This window comes from Pseudophryne corroboree, chromosome 3, assembly GCF_028390025.1.
Source record: "Pseudophryne corroboree isolate aPseCor3 chromosome 3, aPseCor3.hap2, whole genome shotgun sequence".
Lineage (NCBI taxonomy): Eukaryota > Metazoa > Chordata > Amphibia > Anura > Myobatrachidae > Pseudophryne > Pseudophryne corroboree.
In genome coordinates, this window is record NC_086446.1 from 158,055,754 (window position 1) to 158,077,914 (window position 22,161).

At 44.3% G+C, this 22,161-nt stretch overlaps 1 protein-coding gene across 5 annotated transcripts in view; it reads left to right on the top strand.

Annotated features, from left to right (window-relative positions):
* Positions 1-22,161, top strand: part of ANTXRL (ANTXR like) — a 367,823-nt gene that overhangs the window by 300,644 nt on the left and 45,018 nt on the right. For all 5 annotated transcript variants that reach the window (XM_063958514.1, XM_063958515.1, XM_063958516.1 and 2 more), the window contains one exon: positions 11,802-11,900. In XM_063958514.1, coding sequence (XP_063814584.1) covers positions 11,802-11,900 — 99 coding nt within the window. The remainder of the gene's footprint in view (positions 1-11,801; positions 11,901-22,161) is intronic.

Here is a 22,161-nt window from a genome sequence, read left to right on the forward strand (position 1 = left end):
GTGATGGCGGAAATGATGGTGCTCCTTCGGAAGCAAGGGGTTACGATTATCCCATACTTGGACGATCTCCTCATAAAGGCGAGGTCCAGGGAGCAGTTGCTGATCAGCGTAGCACTTTCTCAGGAAGTGTTGCAACAGCACGGCTGGATTCTGAATATTCCAAAGTCGCAGCTGATTCCTACGACGCGTCTGCCCTTCCTGGGCATCATTCTGGACACAAACCAGAAAAAGGTGTTTCTCCCGGAGGAGAAGGCTCAGGAGCTCGTGACTCTGGTCAGAGACCTCCTAAAACCAAAACAGGTATCGGTGCATCACTGCACGCGAGTCCTGGGAAAGATGGTGGCGTCATACGAAGCCATTCCCTTCGGCAGGTTCCATGCGAGAATCTTTCAGTGGGATCTGTTGGACAAGTGGTCCGGATCGCATCTTCAGATGCATCGGCTGATCACCCTGTCCCCCAGGGCCAGGGTGTCTCTTCTGTGGTGGCTGCAAAGTGCTCACCTCCTCGAGGGCCGCAGGTTCGGCATACAAGACTGGGTCCTGGTGACCACGGATGCAAGCTTCCGAGGATGGGGGGCAGTCACTCAAGGAAGAAACTTCCAGGGGCTGTGGTCAAGTCAGGAGACTTGTCTACACATCAATATCCTGGAACTAAGGGCCATATACAACGCCCTGAGTCAAGCGGAGCCTCTGCTTCGAAACCAACCAGTGCTGATTCAGTCAGACAACATCACGGCAGTGGCCCATGTAAACCGCCAGGGCGGCACAAGAAGCAGGGTGGCAATGGCAGAAGCCACCAGGATTCTTCGTTGGGCGGAGAATCACGTACTAGCACTGTCAGCAGTGTTCTTTCCGGGAGTGGACAACTGGGAAGCAGACTTCTTCAGCAGGCACGACCTCCACCCGGGAGAGTGGGGACTTCATCAAGAAGTCTTCACGTAGATTGCAAATCGATGGGAACTGCCACAGGTGGACATGATGGCGTCCCGTCTCAACAAAAAGCTAAAAAGATATTGCGCCAGGTCAAGGGACCCTCAGGCGATAGCTGTGGACGCACTAGTAACACTGTGGGTGTTCCGGTTGGTCTATGTGTTTCCTCCTCTTCCTCTCATACCAAAGGTGCTGAGAATTGTAAGAAAAAGAGGAGTGAGAACAATACTCATTGTTCCGGATTGGCCACGAAGGACTTGGTACCCGGAATTGCAAGAAATGCTCACAGAGGACCCGTGGCCTCTGCCTCTCAGACAGGACCTGTTACAACAAGGGCCCTGTCTGTTCCGAGACTTACCGCGGCTGCGTTTGACAGCATGGCGGTTGAACGCCGGATCCTAGCGGAAAAAGGCATTCCGGATAGGTCCAGATTTCGGCCCTATCCATTTTCTTCCAAAAAGAACTGGCTTCACTGCCTGAGGTTCAGACGTTTGTTAAGGGAGTGCTGCATATTCAGCCCCCTTTTGTGCCACCAGTGGCACCTTGGGATCTTAACGTGGTGTTGAGCTTCCTGAAATCCCACTGGTGTGAGCCACTTAAGACCGTGGAGCTAAAGTATCTCACGTGGAAAGTGGTCATGCTGTTGGCCTTAGCTTCGGCTAGGCATGTGTCAGAATTGGCGGCTTTGTCATGTAAAAGCCCCTATCTGGTTTTCCGTATGGATAGGGCAGAATTGCGGACTCGTCCGCAATTTCTGCAAAAGGTGGTGTCATCCTTTCATTTGAACCAACCTATTGTGGTGCCTGCGGCTACTGGTGACTTGGAGGATTCCAAGTTGCTTGACGTAGTCCGGGCTTTGAAGATTTATGTGACCAGAACGGCTGGAGTCAGGAAGACTGACACGCTGTTTGTCCTGTATGCATCCAACAAGCTGGGTGCTCCTGCTTCAAAGCAAACTATTGCTCGCTGGATCTGTGGCACGATTCAGCAGGCTCATTCTGCGGTTGGATTGCCGCATCCAAAATCAGTGAAAGCCCATTCCACAAGAAAGGTGGGCTCTTCTTGGGCGGCTGCCCGAGGGGTCTCGGCATTACAGCTTTGCCGAGCTGCTACTTGGTCGGGTTCAAACACATTTGCTAAGTTCTACAAGTTTGATACCCTGGAGGAGGACCTTGAGTTTGCCCATTCGGTGCTGCAGAGTCATCCGCACTCTCCCGCCCGTTTGGGAGCTTTGGTATAATCCCCATGGTCCTTACGGAGTCCCCAGCATCCACTAGGACGTTAGAGAAAATAAGATTTTACTCACCGGTAAATCTATTTCTCGTAGTCCGTAGTGGATGCTGGGCGCCCGTCACAAGTGCGGACGTTCTGCAATACGTGTATATAGTTATTGCTTACTAAAGGGTTATGTTATGTGGCATCAGTTGAGTGATGCTTTTTTGTTGTTCATACTGTTAACTGGGTAAGTTTATCACGAGTTATACGGTGTGATTGGTGTGGCTGGTATGAGTCTTACCCTGGATTCCAAAAATCCTTTCCTTGTACTGTCAGCTCTTCCGGGCACAGTTTCCTTAACTGAGGTCTGGAGGAGGGGCATAGAGGGAGGAGCCAGTGCACACCAGGTAGTACTAAATCTTTCTTTAGAGTGCCCAGTCTCCTGCGGAGCCCGTCTATTCCCCATGGTCCTTACGGAGTCCCCAGCATCCACTACGGACTACGAGAAATAGATTTACCGGTGAGTAAAATCTTATTTTCTCATTTATTCACATCACAATGTTCTAAAGTATAGTAAGAGGCCGTGTTTAAAAGGTCCCTGGGGCAACCCTATACCCAGCATAGATATACCTGTAGAAGGCTGTGACACTATGTGTAGGTCAGAGGAGGCCCTTGGCATTGTACAGCCCAATACAATTTAGGAGAGTGTGGTCATAGCCAGATTAAGGGGGGGATGCAGGGCATTCTGTATCCCGGGCCCCCCTTTGTCAAGGGGCCCCCTGGCCAGAGCACGCTGACATCACCAGCTTTGGCTCTTAAGCAGCAGCAGAACCAGCAGTCAGAATGTGAGCAGGACAGTATGCAGTAAAGGCAGAAACACAGGAATATTGGCCCTCATTCCGAGTTGATCGCTCGCAAGGAGATTTTAGCAGAGTTACACACGCTAAGCCGCCGCCTACTGGGAGTGAATCTTAGCTTCTTAAAATTGCGACTGATGTATTCGCAATATTGCGATTACAAACTACTTAGCAGTTTCAGAGTAGCTTCAGACTTACTCGGCATCTGCGATCAGTTCAGTGCTTGTCGTTCCTGGTTTGACGTCATAAACACACCCAGCGTTCGCCCAGACACTCCTCCGTTTCTCCGGCCACTCCTGCGTTTTTTCCGGTAACGGTAGCGTTTTTAACCACACGCCCCTGAAACGCCGTGTTTCCGCCCAGTAACACCCATTTCCTGTCAATCACATTACGATCGCCGGAGCGAAGAAAAAGCCGTGAGTAAAAATACTATCTTCATTGTTAAATTACTTGGCGCAGTCGCAGTGCGAATATTGCGCATGCGTACTAAGCGGAATTTCACTGCGATGCGATGAAATATACCGAGCGAACGACTCGGAATGAGGGCCATTGTGTTTCATGAGCTACCGATAGAGCTTTCCGACCAGAGGAGAGATGGGAGTAAGTGACACAGGTATCTCAGCTTCCACTCTTCCCTGCTTGGGTGTCTGAGTCTTGTGTAAACTGTTATGCAACTAAACCATTTGGGTCTAGAGACACACGCAGAGTCCTCCTGAGTCCTGTCCCAGTGTGTAAGTAGTACAGAGGCTGCTGCTATTCTTGCATGTGATAAGATTAATTATTTTATTTTTCTATGTGCATTTTAAGGTTAAGTTGTCTGAAAATGTTATATAATAGTTGTCTTTCAATTAGGTGGAGCTATAAACAGTACCCATCTTTAACAGTTTAAAACTAATATACACCATTGGTTTAAATTTAATATACACAATCCATACCTCCCACCATAACCCATTCCAGGAGGGACAACATGCTCTCTACCTGGACTTCCTTTAAATTTATGATTGCAATCACCTGTGTTGAAACACCTCTCTTATCAGTTAAATAGTTCAACATAGGTGACACCAATTATAAATTAAGAGGGAAGTCCCTCCTGGAATGGGACATGTTGGGCGGTATGCACAATCTAATATACACCCCCCCCCCACACCTTCCATCAGGACCCCCTGTCTTAAGTGCCCCAGGCACCACCAAGGCTTAATTCGGCCCTGAGTGTGGTGATACAGATTCAACCCTATTTCAAGGTTCCCCGCTCTTTTCAGTAGAGCAGAAGCCTTAGAATATCAAGGTAAATAATTGTAAAAAAAAAAATGCATTAACATTTCCAAGAGCAGATCTTGTAATAGATATCTAGGTATAGAATCCTGCTTTTTACTATACTGGACAGTTAGATTAAGGCGAAAGCAAGAACCACAAATTAATTCTTTATGGCAGGGTTTCTCAAACTCAGGCCTCAAGGCAGTGGCAGCAGCAGGGATGGTGACACCCGATGTGGCCAATAGTATCCCCTTGTGCACCAAAGTCGCGTGTGTCCAAAAAAGGGGCATGTCCTCACGGGAGTCAGCTGCTGTCATCATAGTGGGGGTGTGACCTAGCGGGAAACCTTCCCTCAGATACATCACTCCGTGGGTGTGCCCATCATCCCTGGATGATGGGCACACCAACATACCACACCACACCAACATACCACACCAACATACCACACCACACCATACCACACCAACATATTTGGTTGACCCCAGACAGACTTATGCCTACAATTCCAGCTCCGTCTCAGTGATAGGAACCAGTTGCTGCAGAATGATGTCGCACTGCAACACCCGGCTCCTACCACTGCGGAGGAGCTGGCATTTTGGTGTCACGGTCCCCCTTGTGACACCTGTGTGTTGCATATATGTGAACGGGTGGCATTGGCAATTTTGTAAGACTCTGCATAACAATTTGCATCATGCAATTGTCACTATGTAGTGATACATCAAAATGTGATGTGGAAAACAAAAAAACAGGGGAAGATCCCACACAGAAACATATAGTTTATAAACGACCAAAATTCTGGTAAGCAACATGTAAGTTAAAAGACCTTTCAATAGGATCCGGATGATAATTTAAAATTGGTGGTTCTCCCCAGAGTCAACTTTTCGCGCTGGTAGCGTTGCGGCCTGGCGACAATCATCGCTGGGCAACAACGCGCGTGCGCAATGCATCTGCGTGCGAACGGGTAGGAAAGACCCCCCATGTTTGCAAAGAGATGTTTGACAATCTTCCTGTCATCTTTGCTGAGGAATAAATACTCATTTTGTGGACTTGACTGCATTTATTTTGTAATTGCCCAGAATATTTCTGGATGTCCTATGCGTGAATGTCAGGCTCCATGATACAGTACATACAAGAGGGTATTTATCAGAAGTTCCCAGCTGCAGGCCAGTGAATAAAGGGAATGGGGGAAGTGATTAATGACTCTTGGTTGCTATTCTAAAGAACCATTGTATTATCAGGGCAAAGATCGAAGTGTTGTTCTAAGATTTCCGTCATTGGAACTCCTTGTTTCTTTTGGTGACCGTCTATTCGTGTAGAACTTTATATATAATTTTTTTTTTTACATACTTGGGAAAATAAAATGAAACTTTAAAACAAAGATAGACTATGGTTTAAAAAGATACCATAACAAATCCTTTTTATGAATCTGTATTTTTTCCTGAGTAGAACAAGTGTAATCGGATGTTTAATGATGGGTACACACTGGGCTATATATCAGTCCTTCAGTTGAGCAGCGGATATATAGTGGGCGCGCCGGCTGGGGTGTACCAGCAATAGGTCTGTGAGCAATGTTGTTCATACACCTACTGCGTCGGCCCTGCAGCACAGCCGACGTCACAGCTGGGTGGGCTATTGCAAAACTAGTATTCACTAGCTAAACTTACATTTTCTATTCCACTGGTGTCCATATACTGTATTATGGGCCTAATACAGAGATGTACGTAGCTTTGATATTTATTTATATTTCAAATGGTTGCAGATCTGCCCATGTGCAAGAGCCGCTCTGAACACATACAGATCTGTTTCTGCAATGTCTGTCGCAGTGCTCCAAAGCCACAGCACGACTGACTTGCTGCTGGCGATTGGGGATGGCGACACAGAACGTTGCAGAAAACTGGGGAGTTGGACATGTTTTTTTGGTGTGCTGAGGCCAGCTTCACAGGCTCTGGCAATGTTAAACCACTGGCCATCCTGAGTAACCTGGGGGATACTTAGATGTCCAATGGTCACTTTTTGTTTACTTCCTATGGACCAACAGTGCGCTGACCAGATAGGGTGGCTCTCTGGCTGATGTAATCACTTTGATTAGAATATGTATTGTATTCCAATGCTGTAAGATCCTAAGACAAAGAAGTCACACACTCCTGCAATATGAAGCTTCTGGGGGTATAAATAAAGCCACCCAGAGAGCTGAAGGGAGATTCTCTGCTCCAAGACTGAAGGGCCGTACTGACAGGGAGATTTCCCCAGAGATGTGTGCTGAGTGGTCTAGCACAGAGCGCTCAGCACACATCTCTCACCCCGCTCAGCACAGCGCGATGTGCTGAGCGAGGGGGACACACACACGGGGGGCCGCTCATTTCACCCAGTGGTGAAATGAGCGACCTGCTAGATTGTGCCTGCATGCAGGCCAATCTAGCACCGGCGATAGAGTCGCGCGGGGCCGCGCATCGCTGTTGCCAGCACCCCTACACATGGAGCGATGTTCTAAGCAATCTAGTCAGATTGCTTAGAAATTAGCTGAACATTGCTCCGTGTGTACCCTTAAGAAGTAATGTTCTGTCAGGAGTTTGCGGTGAGAATTGTCGTGTGGAATTGGATTACAGAAGTGTGCTGAGCTGTTTATAACCCATTCTGTTCAATAAACCACTGTTTTTAATTCTACCACCATGCCTAAGTGATTTAGAACCCGGTATCTTCACAGTATCTAATGGCTGCTTTTGCATATTGTAGCACAGCTGCTGCCTACAAAGATGTAGTGTCTATCTCTGTATCAGCGCCTGTGTTTCATTAATCACCAAGCAGGGGCACACACAGGATTCCTGGGGGGGAGGGTCCTTGTATGCGCGCCAGTGAATCCAGTATATATAGAACACATACATACTCACACATAGAACATATACACACAAACACACACTCGTACCAATGCCATAACTATAAATGATGCTCTCCCCTGCCAAAAAAGTTTTTGCCCGCCCTCCAATTCCATGGCATTTTGGTAAAAAAGAGCCTTTTCTAGGCAATTTGGCTCCCACTGTGAACAGTTGAAAATGTGCCCCTATCCCCATAGACATTTAAAAAACACAACCTAATAACCCAATTTTGCAACCTACACATACAGACATTGGCCACCACAGGAAAAAAAATCCTGATTTATGCCCCTTACATTATTTGTCATTTTTCCTCCGTATAGAGAAACCCCTTACACATTATGCCACACATCGTAATGCCCATGACACATTATGCCACACACCATATTGCCCATGACACAATATGCCACACGCCGTAATGCTTATTAGACAATATGCCGCATAACGTAATGCCCAATACACAATATGCCACACGTCATAATGCCCATGACACAATATGCCGCATAACGTAATGCCCAATACACAATATGCCACACGTCATAATGCCCATGACACAATATGCCACACACCGTTATGCCCATGACACAATATGTTACCCACTGTAATGCCCATTACACATTATGCCATACACAGTTATGCCCCTGACCAGGGCTTAAAGTGGTCCTGGAGAGGTGGGAGAACACATTTCTCCCATGACCCCTCCCGCTTAGCGTGCGTTGCAGAAAGGGGTGTGGCCTCACAAGGAAGGGATGTGGCCACACAAAAGTACCCCAATTCAAAATAATGCCTCACAGTAGCACAATCTTATTCACATTGCTCGCCCCACATACTAGTGCCCTTTACACACACTGTGCCCCCAGTAGCAGAGCCCCTTACACACAAAATGCCCACAGCAGTGCCCCCCCTCCTAATTTTAGATTAGATTCACAATATAGCAATATATGTTGAACAACCTTAGCTCACCTCTTCTATGTCTTCTATGTGTCCCTTCTGCTTTCTTGATTCCTTTGTCACTTTCCTCATGTGTCCATATCTTCATCCTTGGTATCCCTTACTCCCTATATGCTCTTCTTTGTGTCTGATCATCTGAATCTTTCTCTCCTTTACTTACCCCCTACATCTCTCACTCCCAGGCCTCACTCCCCCATCTTTTCCCCTGCATCTCTCACTCCCTCCCCATCTCACCCCCCTGTTCCTCTCACTCCCCCATCTCACCCCCTGTTCCTTTCACTCCCCCATCTCACCCCCTGCACCTCTCACTCCCTCATCTCACCCCCTGCACCTCTTACTCTCCCATCTCACCCCCTGCACTTCTCACTCACTCCCCCATCTCACCCCTGCTCCTCTCACTCCACCATCTCACCCCCTGCTCCTCTCACTCCCCCATCTCACCCCCTGTTCCTTTCACTCCCCCATCTCACCCCTGCACCTCTCACTCCCTCATCTCACCCCCTGCACCTCTTACTCTCCCATCTCACCCCCTGCACTTCTCACTCACTCCCCCATCTCACCCCTGCTCCTCTCACTCCACCATCTCACCCCCTGCTCCTCTCACTCCCCGTGCCCCTGTTCCTCACTTTCCCATCTCACCCCTTGCACCTCTCACTCCCCCATCTCACCCCCTGCTTCTTTCACCCCCTCCCCATCTCAGACCCTGCTCCTCTCACTCCATCTTAACCCCTGCTCATCTCACCACCTGCTTATCTCACCCCCTGCTCCTCCCACTCCATCTCACCTCCTGCTTTTTTTTACAACCCCCCCTCCCCCCATCTCACCCCCTGCGTCCTGAGAGCCTGCAGCATCGGGTCACGGCTGCAGTGTAGTAAAGCTGGCAGTGGACCAGCTGCTATTCAGAAGAAGGGGCCTCCCAGCCGCACTTTGAAACTGGCGCCAACTGTGCACCAATCACGGTTTGCAAGCCGCCAACCAATGAGAAGCTGCCACTTGGTAGCTTCTCATTGGCTGGTGGTTCGCGAGCTGTGATTGGCTCACATCACATTTTGAAATAGCCGCCCCTTGTTTTCACTGGTAATGCAGCCGGTCCGCGAGACGGGATTGGCTGGTGGCTGCTGCCAACTTTACAATGCTGCTGGGACCTGATGCTTAGTGAGCCGGGCCGCCTGCAATTAGAGGTGATGGAACGCAGTTCCGCCCCGGTTCTGGCCCACTTTAACCACTGCCCCTGACACCGTTTTATGGCTCACACACAATAATGCCTCTTACAAATTATGATACACAGTAAGGCTTCTAGTTACTTTTAAACTACGTGCTCATTGTCAGGGGTTTCATGCTCATTGTCAGGGGTCTCATGCTCATTGTCAGGAGCTTCATGCTTGTTGTTAGGGGTCTCATGCTCATTATCAGGGGTTTCATGCTATGGGTTCCATGAATGTTGTCAGGGGTTTCATGCTCTGGGTTCCATTCTAGTTGCCAGGGGTTCCATGCTCATTGCCAGAGGCTTCATGCTTGTTGTCAGGGGTCTCATGCTCATTTTCAGGGGTTTCATGCTCTGGGTTCCATGCTTGTAGTCAGGGGTTTCATGCTCTAGGTTCCATGCTCGTTGCCAGGGCTTTCATGCTTGTTGCCAGGGGTTTCATGCTCTTTGTCCGGGGTTTCACAGCAGAAGACCTCTAGCATCTGTCTCCTCCTCCTGCCTTTTGGGGGGACATTTTCAGCAGATTACATGCAGACGGCTAGACCACATGTAATCTGCATAACGGGGACTGACAGTACGCCACTGACACATAAAATACTTGCATGTACACACAAACACATACACACATAGAACATATGCACATACATAGAATACACACACACTCTTACACTGACTTCCAGAGCCAGCCCTGAGGGAAGAGGACGCTGCAGGTCGTTGCTGTAGGTCTGGGTACTGCAGACTCGGCAGAGGCAGTTGACATCATTAGGCCCCACCTCCACGGTAGAATGTTACTATTTGATGGAGAGGGGCAGGGCCAATATGACATGATTATGTGAGAGCATGGCACGTTGGCTCCATTCCCTCACCACGAACCACGAAATGTGGCATGCAGCACTGAAGGGCTGGGGCTCCATCGCTGACAGTGGGTACTCAGAAGCCCCACCTGCGTGGGCAACCCTCATTCATGCTGATAAATGCTAATACATATCTCTTATTATCTGTCCTGCCTGAACCAAACTAACACTGTCCTAATACTGCCAGGGAAAATAGTTAGAAGATTTCTTTATTTATATAGTGTTTTTCTCCAAATAATACTCAGCTCTTTACCTATTCATTAAACGGTGAGGCAGCCATTTGCTCCATTTTTGTCACTCTAGCAGTATATTTTTGTAATTTGAGATATAGATATACATTTGCATTCATCAGTCTGAATAAGATCAGTTTGCTAATTAACCATAATATATGGACACCGGGTGTGATATGGCTGACCGATGGTCTCCTGTCCGCCGGTCAGTATACCGAAGCAGGGATCCCGGCAGTATACTGACGCTGGGATCCTGGCGGGGAGGGGCGTGTGCAGCAAGCCCCTTGTGGGCTTGCTGCGCTCGCCACACTGCGGGCTCGGTGGTGACCTGCGGTCGCCAAGGGTTCTATTCCCACTCAATGGGTGTCGTGGACACGAGTGGAAATAGTCCCTATTGCTCAGCATGCCGACCGTCGGGATAGTGAGGGGGCGGGATTTGGGGGGAGGTCATGTGACCGTCAGTCTGCTGACCGCCAGTCACATGAATACCACCCATGGATACCAATTTAATTAATGTTTATATATGTCCCTGGTTTGTTTCATGTATGCACATGTATGAAGTATAGATATCTATGTAAATCCACATCTAAGTAAACATTTGTTTATGTGTGAGCACATACGTAGAGTATACATAGCTTTATAAAAAAAAAACTGTACTGTGTACTGTAAAATGTGAGGAGAAATCCAACATCTCAGAGTTATTTGACCTGTATGAAGGCATCCAGCTTGTAGCGTTGGGCTTTTATATATAGTCCTGCAACTCATCAGTGGCTTTTAATACACTATAGTATGTAGACAAAATTGATTGGACACTTACAGCAAACAGATTAACGTGATTTTATTGACGTAAGTACTTTGTAGGTCCACCACATGCAGCGATTACTGCAGACAAACTGTCCCCAAATTCCTGGACAACAGCAGCCGCTATGTTTTGCCATTTCGCCTTAAGTGCTTAAGTGCAGGGGTCAACTGAAGAAGGTTGAGTCAGTCTGGAACGCACCCATCTCTCCAACAAGTCCCAGAGGTTCTCACTGGGGTTAAGATCTGGATGATTAGCTGGCCAGTCCATCTGGGTTACCAAAATTTTCTGTATACCAGTCCAGTGTTTCCCTGGAAATATAACAATCGCGCAGCCTACAATGATCCCCTTTTCAAACTTGCTCCTTCCAGCAAGCCATTTAATTAGCAAATGATCTAATCAGTTCCCTTCTACCTGTTTTATACCTACCTGTTTTATACCTTCACAAACGTGTATGCTGCAGAGAACACCATTTCCCTTGCAGGGGAGGGGGAGTGTCCAATCACTTTTCTCTACATAGTGTATTATATTTTATAGTACTAGTGGTAATGAAGATATAGAATTGCTTTTTGTAAGAGGGTACAAGGAAAGAAACAGAATGTATCATTTATTTTCTCTCTGCCTGTTTCTATCACAGGAATCTGATGATGAGGACGGTTTACCCAAGAAGAAATGGCCAACCGTGGATGCTTCTTACTATGGAGGAAGAGGAGTTGGGGGTATTAAAAGGATGGAGGTAAAGTGGAGGGTCATTGGATACATCAACTATGGCTAATGGGTAGATGTACTAAGCCTTGGAGAGAGATAAAGTACCAACCAATCGGCACCTGACTGTCATTTTTCAAACACAGCTTGTAGCAGGGCAATTAGGAGCTGGTTGGCTGGTACTTTATCTGTCTCCACTTTATCACTCTCGGAGGCTTAGTACATATCTGCTACATTTGATCATTCAGAGGCTCTATGTCACCACCACTTATTCTACAGAGTAAACAATCACAATTAGTCTCTTTCAGGGGGAGGTGTATCAGACCTTTAAAGAGGACAGATGGAGCAGGTGCCCTTTGTAACCAATCAACTTCTAGTTATCATGTTGTAGACTGAACTTGATACAGCTAGGAGCTGATTAGAAGGTGTGATACATCTCACCCTAAAGGGGGGTACACACGTAGCGATGTTCAGCTCATTTCTAAGCAATCTGACTAAATTACATAGAACATCGCTCCATGTGTAGGGGTGCCGGCGACAGCGGTGCACGGTCCCTCACGTCGCTATCGCTGGTGCTAGATTGGCCTGCATGCAGGCACAATCTAGCAGGTCGCTCATTTCACCACTGGGTGAAATGAGTGACCCCCCCCCGTGTCCCCCCCTTCCTCTCTCAGCACATCGCGCTGTGCTGAGTGGGGGGAGAGATGTGTGCTGAGCGGTCTGTGCTAGACCACTCAGCACACATCTCTGGGGAAATCTCCCCGTCAGTACGGCCCTGAAGTGAGTCCTGGACACTGGACTGGTTCTGGCTGTTAGTTTTTAGTCTGGGGGAAAATCCACCCAAATGACCCAATGTGCATCTCTGCACATGTTACATTTGCCCCTTCCCCCCCCCTCACCTGCAGTGCATATGGTTTTGCTCATTTGCTAACAAATTTGCTACTGCGATCACATCTTAATTAGGCCCCAAGTCCCAGGATTTTTACCTTAAAATAGGAGATTCGCCAAATTTACACCTGCTCAAGGACTGCAAAGAAAAAGCTGCATTAAATCTTGTGGAGAGTAACGCAGCTTAACTTATGCGGCTAATTGAATTGCAAAGAAAAATTGCGCCCAGACGCGTTAAGTTACATTTATGTGCTTATTCTTTTCTTACTTTAATAATCAATGTCACCAAATCCCGCAGTTTTCTGCCACCCTGATATTTATGTCAGTGTCAGCTGCTGCTGTAGCTATGTGTATTTGCCCTGTACTTGTCCTATATTGTCTTCAACTGTAAGTCACTAGTTTCCTGTTTTGAATATTTGTTTATGCACTCTGTAATTGGGCGCTGCGGAACCCTTGTGGCGCCATATAAATGAAGGATAATAATAGTAATTTAGCCGCGTTAACTAGTTTAAACAATTTTCAGCATCTACACAGTAACAAGTTCATTGACTGATCAACCACAATATATTGCCTTTGGCATCTCTATGGGGAGCTCATCTGTGACAGGAGGGGGATTAAATAAAAAAGAAATAAAACATAAATTCTGCACCTCACACAATGCAGTGAACAGCATTGCATGTCTTTGGAACTGCATATATATTTTTATTAAAAGGAATGGATGCTCATAACTACATCCTATGGGGTGCTAGCGATATTATAGTAATGCAATGTGGTGGCTCTATTTTACTTTTTGTGTTGGTGGTGGCTCTAGTCTATTCCATTCTCTCTGTGTAGGGGAGGGTCACCTGCTGTTCTGCACAGAATCCCAGTATAAAACCCATTCTTAATATCATTGGCTGCATTATTTCCCATATGCAAAAGGTGTTTAGCCAACAGCACCAGTTATAGCCTATAACTAAATATGAATAAAGGGGGAAAAGACAGGGAGGGAAATCGAAAAGTAGTTGCCTAGTAGGGCGCACTGGTATAATTTATATTCTGATATTTTCATTAAAACTTAGCTTTTATTGCTTACGCCTTCTAAAATATCCCTTTTCTCTGGGGATTTACACAGCAAAACATAGAGGTTAAAAATTTGGACATATACAAACATGTAGTAAGTGAGAAGAAATAAAGATGAATGTGAATAGATTTAAAAAGCGGCACTACCACATATAACTCCTAATGTGGTGTAGAAATAGAATTTGTAGTGCCCTTGTGGATCCAGATATAATATCCGATCAGATCACTCAGTATTAACTATTCAATATTGATGCAGCCTATTTTATACTAATGAAATATTGCAGAGTAGAAAGATGTATGTCTAATTGCAACCTGGTGTTGTGAAATTGTAATGTGAAAAATCACTTATCCCAATAAATCTCTTTTGCAGATGTGATGTGTGTTTATTGTGTGTACGTATAATCTACATGTTCTTATTCATTTTATACATTCCACACCATCACTACATATATATCTTGCTGACTTTTTATTGGGAAAAGGTGCCCCACAGATGGGTGCCCCTGCAATAAGGATCAAAATTGCTAGAGAATTGTGTCTTTTATTTTTTTATAATTGGGTGAATTCCACTTATTCATTTCACATTTTATAGATTTTTATTGAAAAGATACCATGGATTAATGTCCCTGTAGTAAACACTAGTCAAGGGATATGTCACAGAATTGTGCTATCGCTCTTAAATTACATAGGTGACAGTTCTATCACTCCTATGCACTTGCCAGCATTTACTTATCCAGTGATACTTTCACTTTAATGTTGTAGCAACCTGTATTCGCAATACAATGACACAGGAATGATATTGCTACATTACTGTTATTATTCTGGCTGCACCTGTGTTTATAATTAAACAATGTATCAAGTTATGCTGCACAATACACTTCACTTGTGTATCACTGGGTTCTGCTTAGAGGCTAGAGAGTGTGTACTCAATCACTGGTTCAAATCTTTTATATTAATAAGTGGAGCACAATATTATGTATAATTACCATGAATCAACTACTATCACTATAGAATATGGTAAGTATAGTATTTAGTTGCCACGTGCTGAATATAGCACCTGAGTAAATGAATTTCAAAGTGGCCGCGAAGTGCTGCTACTGACATACACATATGTTAAACAATGACTTCATTCATTTATGATCTGTGTCTGAGTATCTGAATTGTTATACGGTTTGGACACTCTTGGTAGTATTCCCTGATAACCTATCCTGACACTTGCATTCGATTGCTATCACCTCAATATTCGAGGGTGTCAGAAAGGTCTACAGTAACTATCTATATAATAATTTCTACACCATTCAATACATTATTAAAGAGTGTGGTAATTATACATAATATTGTGCTCCACTTATTAATATAAAAGATTTGAACCAGTGATTGAGTACACACTCTCTAGCCTCTAAGCAGAACCCAGTGATACACAAGTGAAGTGTATTGTGCAGCATAACTTGATACATTGTTTAATTATAAACACAGGTGCAGCCAGAATAATAACAGTAATGTAGCAATATCATTCCTGTGTCATTTTATCGCGAATACAGGTTGCTACAACATTAAAGTGAAAGTATCACCGCGAATACAGGTTGCTACAACATTAAAGTGAAAGTATCACTGGATAAGTAAATGCTGACAAGTGCATATGAGTGATAGAACTGTCACCTATGTAATTTAAGAGCAATAGCACAATTCTGTGACATATCCCTTGACTAGTGTTTACTACAGGGACATTAATCCATGGTATCTTTTCAATAAAAATCTATAAAATGTGAAATGAATAAGTGGAATTCACCCAATTATAAAAAAATAAAAGACACAATTCTCTAGCAATTTTGATCCTTATTGCAGGGGCACCCATCTGTGGGGCACCTTTTCCCAATAAAAAGTCAGCAAGATATATATGTAGTGATGGTGTGGAATGTATAAAATGAATAAGAACATGTAGATTATACGTACACACAATAAACACACATCACATCTGCAAAAGAGATTTATTGGGATAAGTGATTTTTCACATTACAATTTCACAACACCAGGTTGCAATTAGACATACATCTTTCTACTCTGCAATATTTCATTAGTATAAAATAGGCTGCATCAATATTGAATAGTTAATACTGAGTGATCTGATCGGATATTATATCTGGATCCACAAGGGCACTACAAATTCTATTTCTACACCACATTAGGAGTTATATGTGGTAGTGCCGCTTTTTAAATCTATTCACATTCATCTTTATTTCTTCTCACTTACTACATGTTTGCAGACCCTCCAACATTACCCGCCCCACTAGGTACAAAATGCTCTGTTCCTGGACTTCCCTCTTAATTTATGATTTCCATCACCTATGCTGAACTAGCTAAATGATAAGAAAGCTGTTTCTTCACAGGTGATGGCAATAATAAATTAAGAGGGAAGTCCAGAAACAGAGCATTTTGTACCTAGTGGGGCGGGTCATGTTGGAGGGTATGTGTTTGTATATGTCCAAATTTTTAACCTCTATGTTTTGCTGTGTAAATCCCCAGAGAAAAGGGATATTTTAGAAGGCGTAAGCAATAAAAGCTAAGTTTTAATTAAAATATCAGAATATAAATTATACCAGTGCGCCCTACTAGGCAACTACTTTTCGATTTCCCTCCCTGTCTTTTCCCCTTTATTCATATTCAGTTTGAGTTGCAATCGGGCTGCACCCCCGTATAGTGAGATCTATTAACAGACTTATATTTTCTTTATTGGGGTTCAAGTATCAGATAAGATCCAATTAATTTACAGATCACCAAGTGTGCAGATACATCTTCTCTTCCTGTACATAGCCTATAACTAGTTAGCATACCTCCCAACATGACCCTCTCCAGGAGGGACAGAATGCTCTGTTCCTGGCCTTCCCTCTTCATGTATGATTGCCATCACCTGTGGTGAAACACATTTCTAATCCATAACCTGTTCAACACAGGTGCCGGCAATCATAAATTAAGAGAAAAGCCCAGAAGCAGAGGATTGTGTCCCTCCTGGAGAGGGTCATGTTGGGAGGTATGAGATAGTGAACAGCTAGGTGGCTTGAACCTACCACTGGAAGATGATTCATATTTTGGGTTGTGTATTGCACATCACAAAGGCTTTGGCATTTTAATCAGGGACATCTTTTAGCTTTTCACATGCAGTTCCTGGGCTCAGCTAATGGAAAGTAATAATAACAACAACAACCCTATGGGCTAGTCTGATAAAAGTCCGTCAGGATAAAAAAAATTATTACAATCCACTTATGGCCTTAAATAACTTTTATAGTAAAAAAACAAAAACTTTAAGTGTATTTCTCCATTCCATCTGGGAAAAGGAAATGTGTCATTTTATAATCTGTGTAACCCGTTCAGCAATTTCCATAGTCTCTACATAGACTTTTGCTTTGCTAATGTTTGTTGGGAGCATCCAGTGTACACTGGCATACTGGGGTCAGGGCTAGCCCTCTCTGTCCACCTTAAACTGTCTTTCTAACAGGCACCGGGCATAAATTATCTGCTTGGTGTTTACAGCTTCCAGATTCTCCCTCACCATCCACATTCATCTTCTGGCAGAATTTCAGCACATAGGATATTGCAGATGTTTCTTGACACAGCTGCTTCCCTCTGAGTCTCTGACTGTTGTATCTGATATCTTTCCCAGAGACACGCTAAACATAATTTACGGCCTTGGACTGAATGCATTTGACTAGGTATTACTAACCTGCTTTTGTAAGATCCCAAAAGGGGTACCATCGGTGACAGCCATGCCTCAAATTGTTGCGGCAGTTATCTATAATATAATTGGTTAAGGACCCCCCAATGGCTTCCACTGCAGTGACGGGACAGACCCGGTAATAAGGACTGTGAATATGGGTGACATATACCAGGTATGGGCTGTAACAGAGCTGAGCAGGGGAGCCTGAGAGCCATTCACTAGTATGAATCTAAAATTACAGTACAAATCTGGAATGACACATGGCTGTTAAGAAGTCTGGGAGACTCATCTGAGTTCTACTTGATGTCTCATTTCAATAATGTAATACTGTAAGTCAACTAAAAAACTGCTTTTGTTTTTGTAAGGTGTTTGTTCAGTAATGCCAAAGATACTGTACCTTTATTTCCTGTCCTTCTCTTTCCTATTCAGCAATTTCCCAACCGGATTATGTCTGGGCCCTTAGCGTCTTCGGTTCTCTTCCCTGGGGACTTTATGGCCAATCCACCCCTGGCTATAACATTTACAATTCCTTTAATACAGTGGTTCAAAAACGTATTTGAATCGCAGCATCCTAGAGCATCAGAATTTTATTTTTTTTCCGCTGCACCCCTAGGCCAAAAGTTTTCTTAGGGTATTATTGAGAAATCTAGAAAGGAATATTAAATTAAGTTAATTGTGTTTATATGTTGTTATTCTTAGGTGAGGGACAAAATTCCCTTCTGTTTGTCCACATACTTTATGATTGACAACCACAAGCACTGGTTTTGTATATTACTTTGACCATAAATAATTTATATTCGTCCTGGACCACCAATCCAAGGCACCCCTGCAAGTGCCCTGAAGCATCCCAGGATACCTAGGCTCACAGTTTGAGAACCACTGCTTTTTTTTTATCTGAAGAAATTTTATTAGAGAGATTTTTCAGTACAGAGCATACATAACAGATTAAAGACGAACAAAGTCAATATCATAGTAGTAGTACGTCTGTAAACTGTAATACAGGGTAACAATACTAGAAAGTATAAAAAAAAAACAGGAACAAAAGGAGAATAGTGGAGAGGAGGAAGAGAGAGGATAAAAGAAGAAAGAAACATAAAATATAGGAGATGCTGGCAGTCAATATTTCAGGGAAGATGTAGAGAGCTTACACATATATAGGACCTGGACTGAACACTGGGCAGATATTTAGGAAACCAGAAACGGCTCATGTATATGATCTATCCTATGATATTCGGTACTACCAAGGCTGTGTCAAAAGGGCTCGACCTCATAATTTCAACAATTAATAGAAACGGAAAAGTAAAACAGTCACGTAATACAAGACAGAGCGTTTCGGGGAGCAATAAAGGAGGAATAATAATCAGACCAAGGTAACCATTTGAGCAAAGGGGACTGAGGAGCTAAGGAATATTTAACACTCATAGTTTCCATTTCAAAATTGCGCTGGATTGATGCTATAATTTTGGACAAATGTGGTGGGTCTGTTCTTTTCCAATATTGCGCAATGGCGGATCTAGCGGCTATGAGAATTTGTCCCACAACATAAGAGTGTTCAGAGGATACAGAGGGGGGGAAATAATGCAAAAAAACAATCTCAGGACGAGGAGGAAGGGTCACCTTTGTAACTTTTCCAATCAGTCTAAATACGTCCGTCCAAAGCGGCCTAATAATCGGGCATGTCCAGAATATATGTATTAAGGTACCATCAAATCCACAATGTCTCCAACAGAATTTAGAGGAATCAGGCCAAATCCTATGGAGTTTATCTGGAGTGTGATAAAGGCCATGGATTAGCTTAAACATCATTTCAGTGTGGTTAATGCACCGAGACATTTTAAAGATATTCATGAAAATTTTGTTCCATTCATGATCTGTCAGAGGGATATTAAACTCTGTCTCCCAACGTGTTTGAATATGTAATTTCACATCATTATGTTGGGAAAGGAGAGTAACATACCACTGAGATATACCGCCTTTGTGATTTATGGTGGAAAACTTAGCCAAGATATATGGAGGGGGAGTAAGAGAGGAGAGAGAAGCAGGTGTGTTCGTCATTATCCAATGTCGAATGCGTAGATATTTATAAAAGTCCTTTGTCGGTATTGAGTGTTGGGATTGTAACTGTTGGAAAGTTTTAAGTCCTGAATCATCGTATAAGTCCTTGATCAGTCGAATGCCAAGCTCCCGCCAGCTCCGCAAAGAGAGATCCGGGAGTAATTTAGAAATCGCTAAAAGGGATAAGTGTGAGGAAGGTAAAGGACAGTCACCCAAATTAGTGACCAATCTGTCCCAGACTTTAAGAGAATTAGTTACACTCCTCATAGTTTTAGTAGAAGGGGGTCTATGTGTAGGTTTGACCCAAATTAAATCTGGGAGAGGAAAGTCAGAGCATATATGCCTTTCAATGTCAACCCAGGGTTTTACAGGATCTGTCCGAAGCCAGTCCTTCAACTGATCAAGGAGACATGCATGTTGATAAAGTTCAAGATTAGGGAAAGCGAGACCACCGTTACCTTTGGATCTGAACAAGCGAGTTCTAGCTATCCTGGATTTTTTACCCTTCCAAATATAAATAGACATAACAGAGTAAAATTTGTTAAGTAGAGCTAGCGGGACTAAATAAGGTATGGCTCTGAACAAATAAAGAATTTTAGGGAGAAGCATCATTTTTATCGAGGAAAGCCGTCCTAACCAAGAAATCTCATAATTTATCCACTGTTTAGTGAGGGCTTTGAACTGGCCTAAGAGAGGGAGATAATTACAATCAACCGCGGAATGGGATCTGGAGGGAATCCTGATCCCAAGATACTGGAGGGAAGAGTCTTGCCAGGCATAATTATATGTAGATTGTAGGGATTGAAGTGGGATTGGATCAATATCGAAGGCTAGCGCCTCTGTTTTAGTTGTGTTTAGTTTGTAGTAGGAGACTTCAGAGTAGGCCTGAAGAATATCATGAATAGCTGGAAGAGAGGACTCAGGTTTAGTTATAAACAACAGGATGTCATCTGCAAACAGGCAAATCTTATGTTGTGTAGGACCTATATGAACCCCACTAACAAGAGTAGAAGACCTAATTTTCTCTGCCAGAGGTTCTATTGCTAGGACAAAAATTAGTGGCGACAGTGGACATCCCTGGCGAGTGCCGTTAGCGATGGGGAAGGGATCAGATAAAAACCCATTACTAAAAACACGCGCCGAGGGTTGTGTGTATAGACGCAGAACATTATTTAAGAATTGTCCCGAGAACCCAAACCTGGCAAGAACTTCGGACATGTATATCCAATGAATCCTGTCGAAAGCTTTCTCTGCGTCAAGAGAGAGCAGTAGTAGTGGCTCCCGAAGTGTGGAGTGAGCTTCTAGAAGAGAAAATACTCTCCTAGTATTATCAGGGGCTTGGCGACCGACAGTGAAACCCACCTGATCTTGATGTATCAAAGTGGGGATCAACGGATTCAGTCTATTTGCAAGCAGTTTGGCATATAGCTTAATATCCGTGTTTAAGAGTGCTATGGGTCTATAATTTGCGCAGACAGACGGGTTCTTGCCAGGCTTGAGAATCGTGATCACCTGAGCCTCCAACATTTCTCCAGGGAAAGGGTTAGAGGAAGCATCATTGTACAAATTAAGAAGAAGTGGGGAAAGTGAGTCTTGGAAGGTAATATAAAAGAGATTAATAAACCCATCTGGGCCTGGGGCCTTGTCCTTTTTGAGGGCCTTCAGAGAAGCCTGGATTTCGTTCTCAGTCCAGGGTGTGCAAAGTGTGGAGGCATCATCGGGGGAAATGGAAGGCAAATTAATGGAATCCAGGAAAGACCGTATTAACTGTAAGGAAGGTTGAGGGGTGAGGGGGTCATGTTTAAGGTTATATAGTTTCCTATAATATGAAGCAAATTGGTTTGCAATATCTTTAGGGTTCAAGGTCAGTGAGCCATCCGGGTTAGTCAAATTTTTAATTCTATTGATAAGATTTTTCCCTCTAAGTTTCCGCGCCAATAGTTTACCAGCTCTATTGCCTAACGTGTAGTATTTTTGATTTAATTTGGAGACCGCTCTTTGTACGTGTGAGAGGTACAGATTATTCAGTTTCCTCTTTGCTTCAGTCAGGGACGTAAGGATGAGATCGTCTGTAGGGGACTGTTTATGTTTAGTTTCTAAAGTCGAGACCGCCATCTCATAGGCCAATTGGACCTCCCTATCGCGGCGCGCTATATGAGCCGAAGCATGAATAGCTGCTCCTCTCAGGACTGCCTTAAGGGCACACCAATGATTGGAGACAGAAGTATCAGCAGGGCTATTGGTGTCCAGATAAGAGGACAAGGCCTCCCGCAATATAGAGACTCCGTCCTCATCTTTCAAGATATAATCCCGCAACCTCCAAGGGCGAGGAGGGGAGGTAGATGGTTTGTATGACCAGGACCAAATTAAAGGTGCATGGTCAGACCACGAGATCGGTAATATTTTAACAGTGGGGATCGATTGTAATGTCCATTTATCCGTCAGGAGCAAATCAATCCTAGAATAGGATCTGTGCACCGACGAATAAAACGTGTAATCTCTGGCACCAATGTTCCTGACTCTCCAAGCATCATATAAATCAAATTCAGTCAGTAAGTGTGAGAAGGAGGAGGCTAGA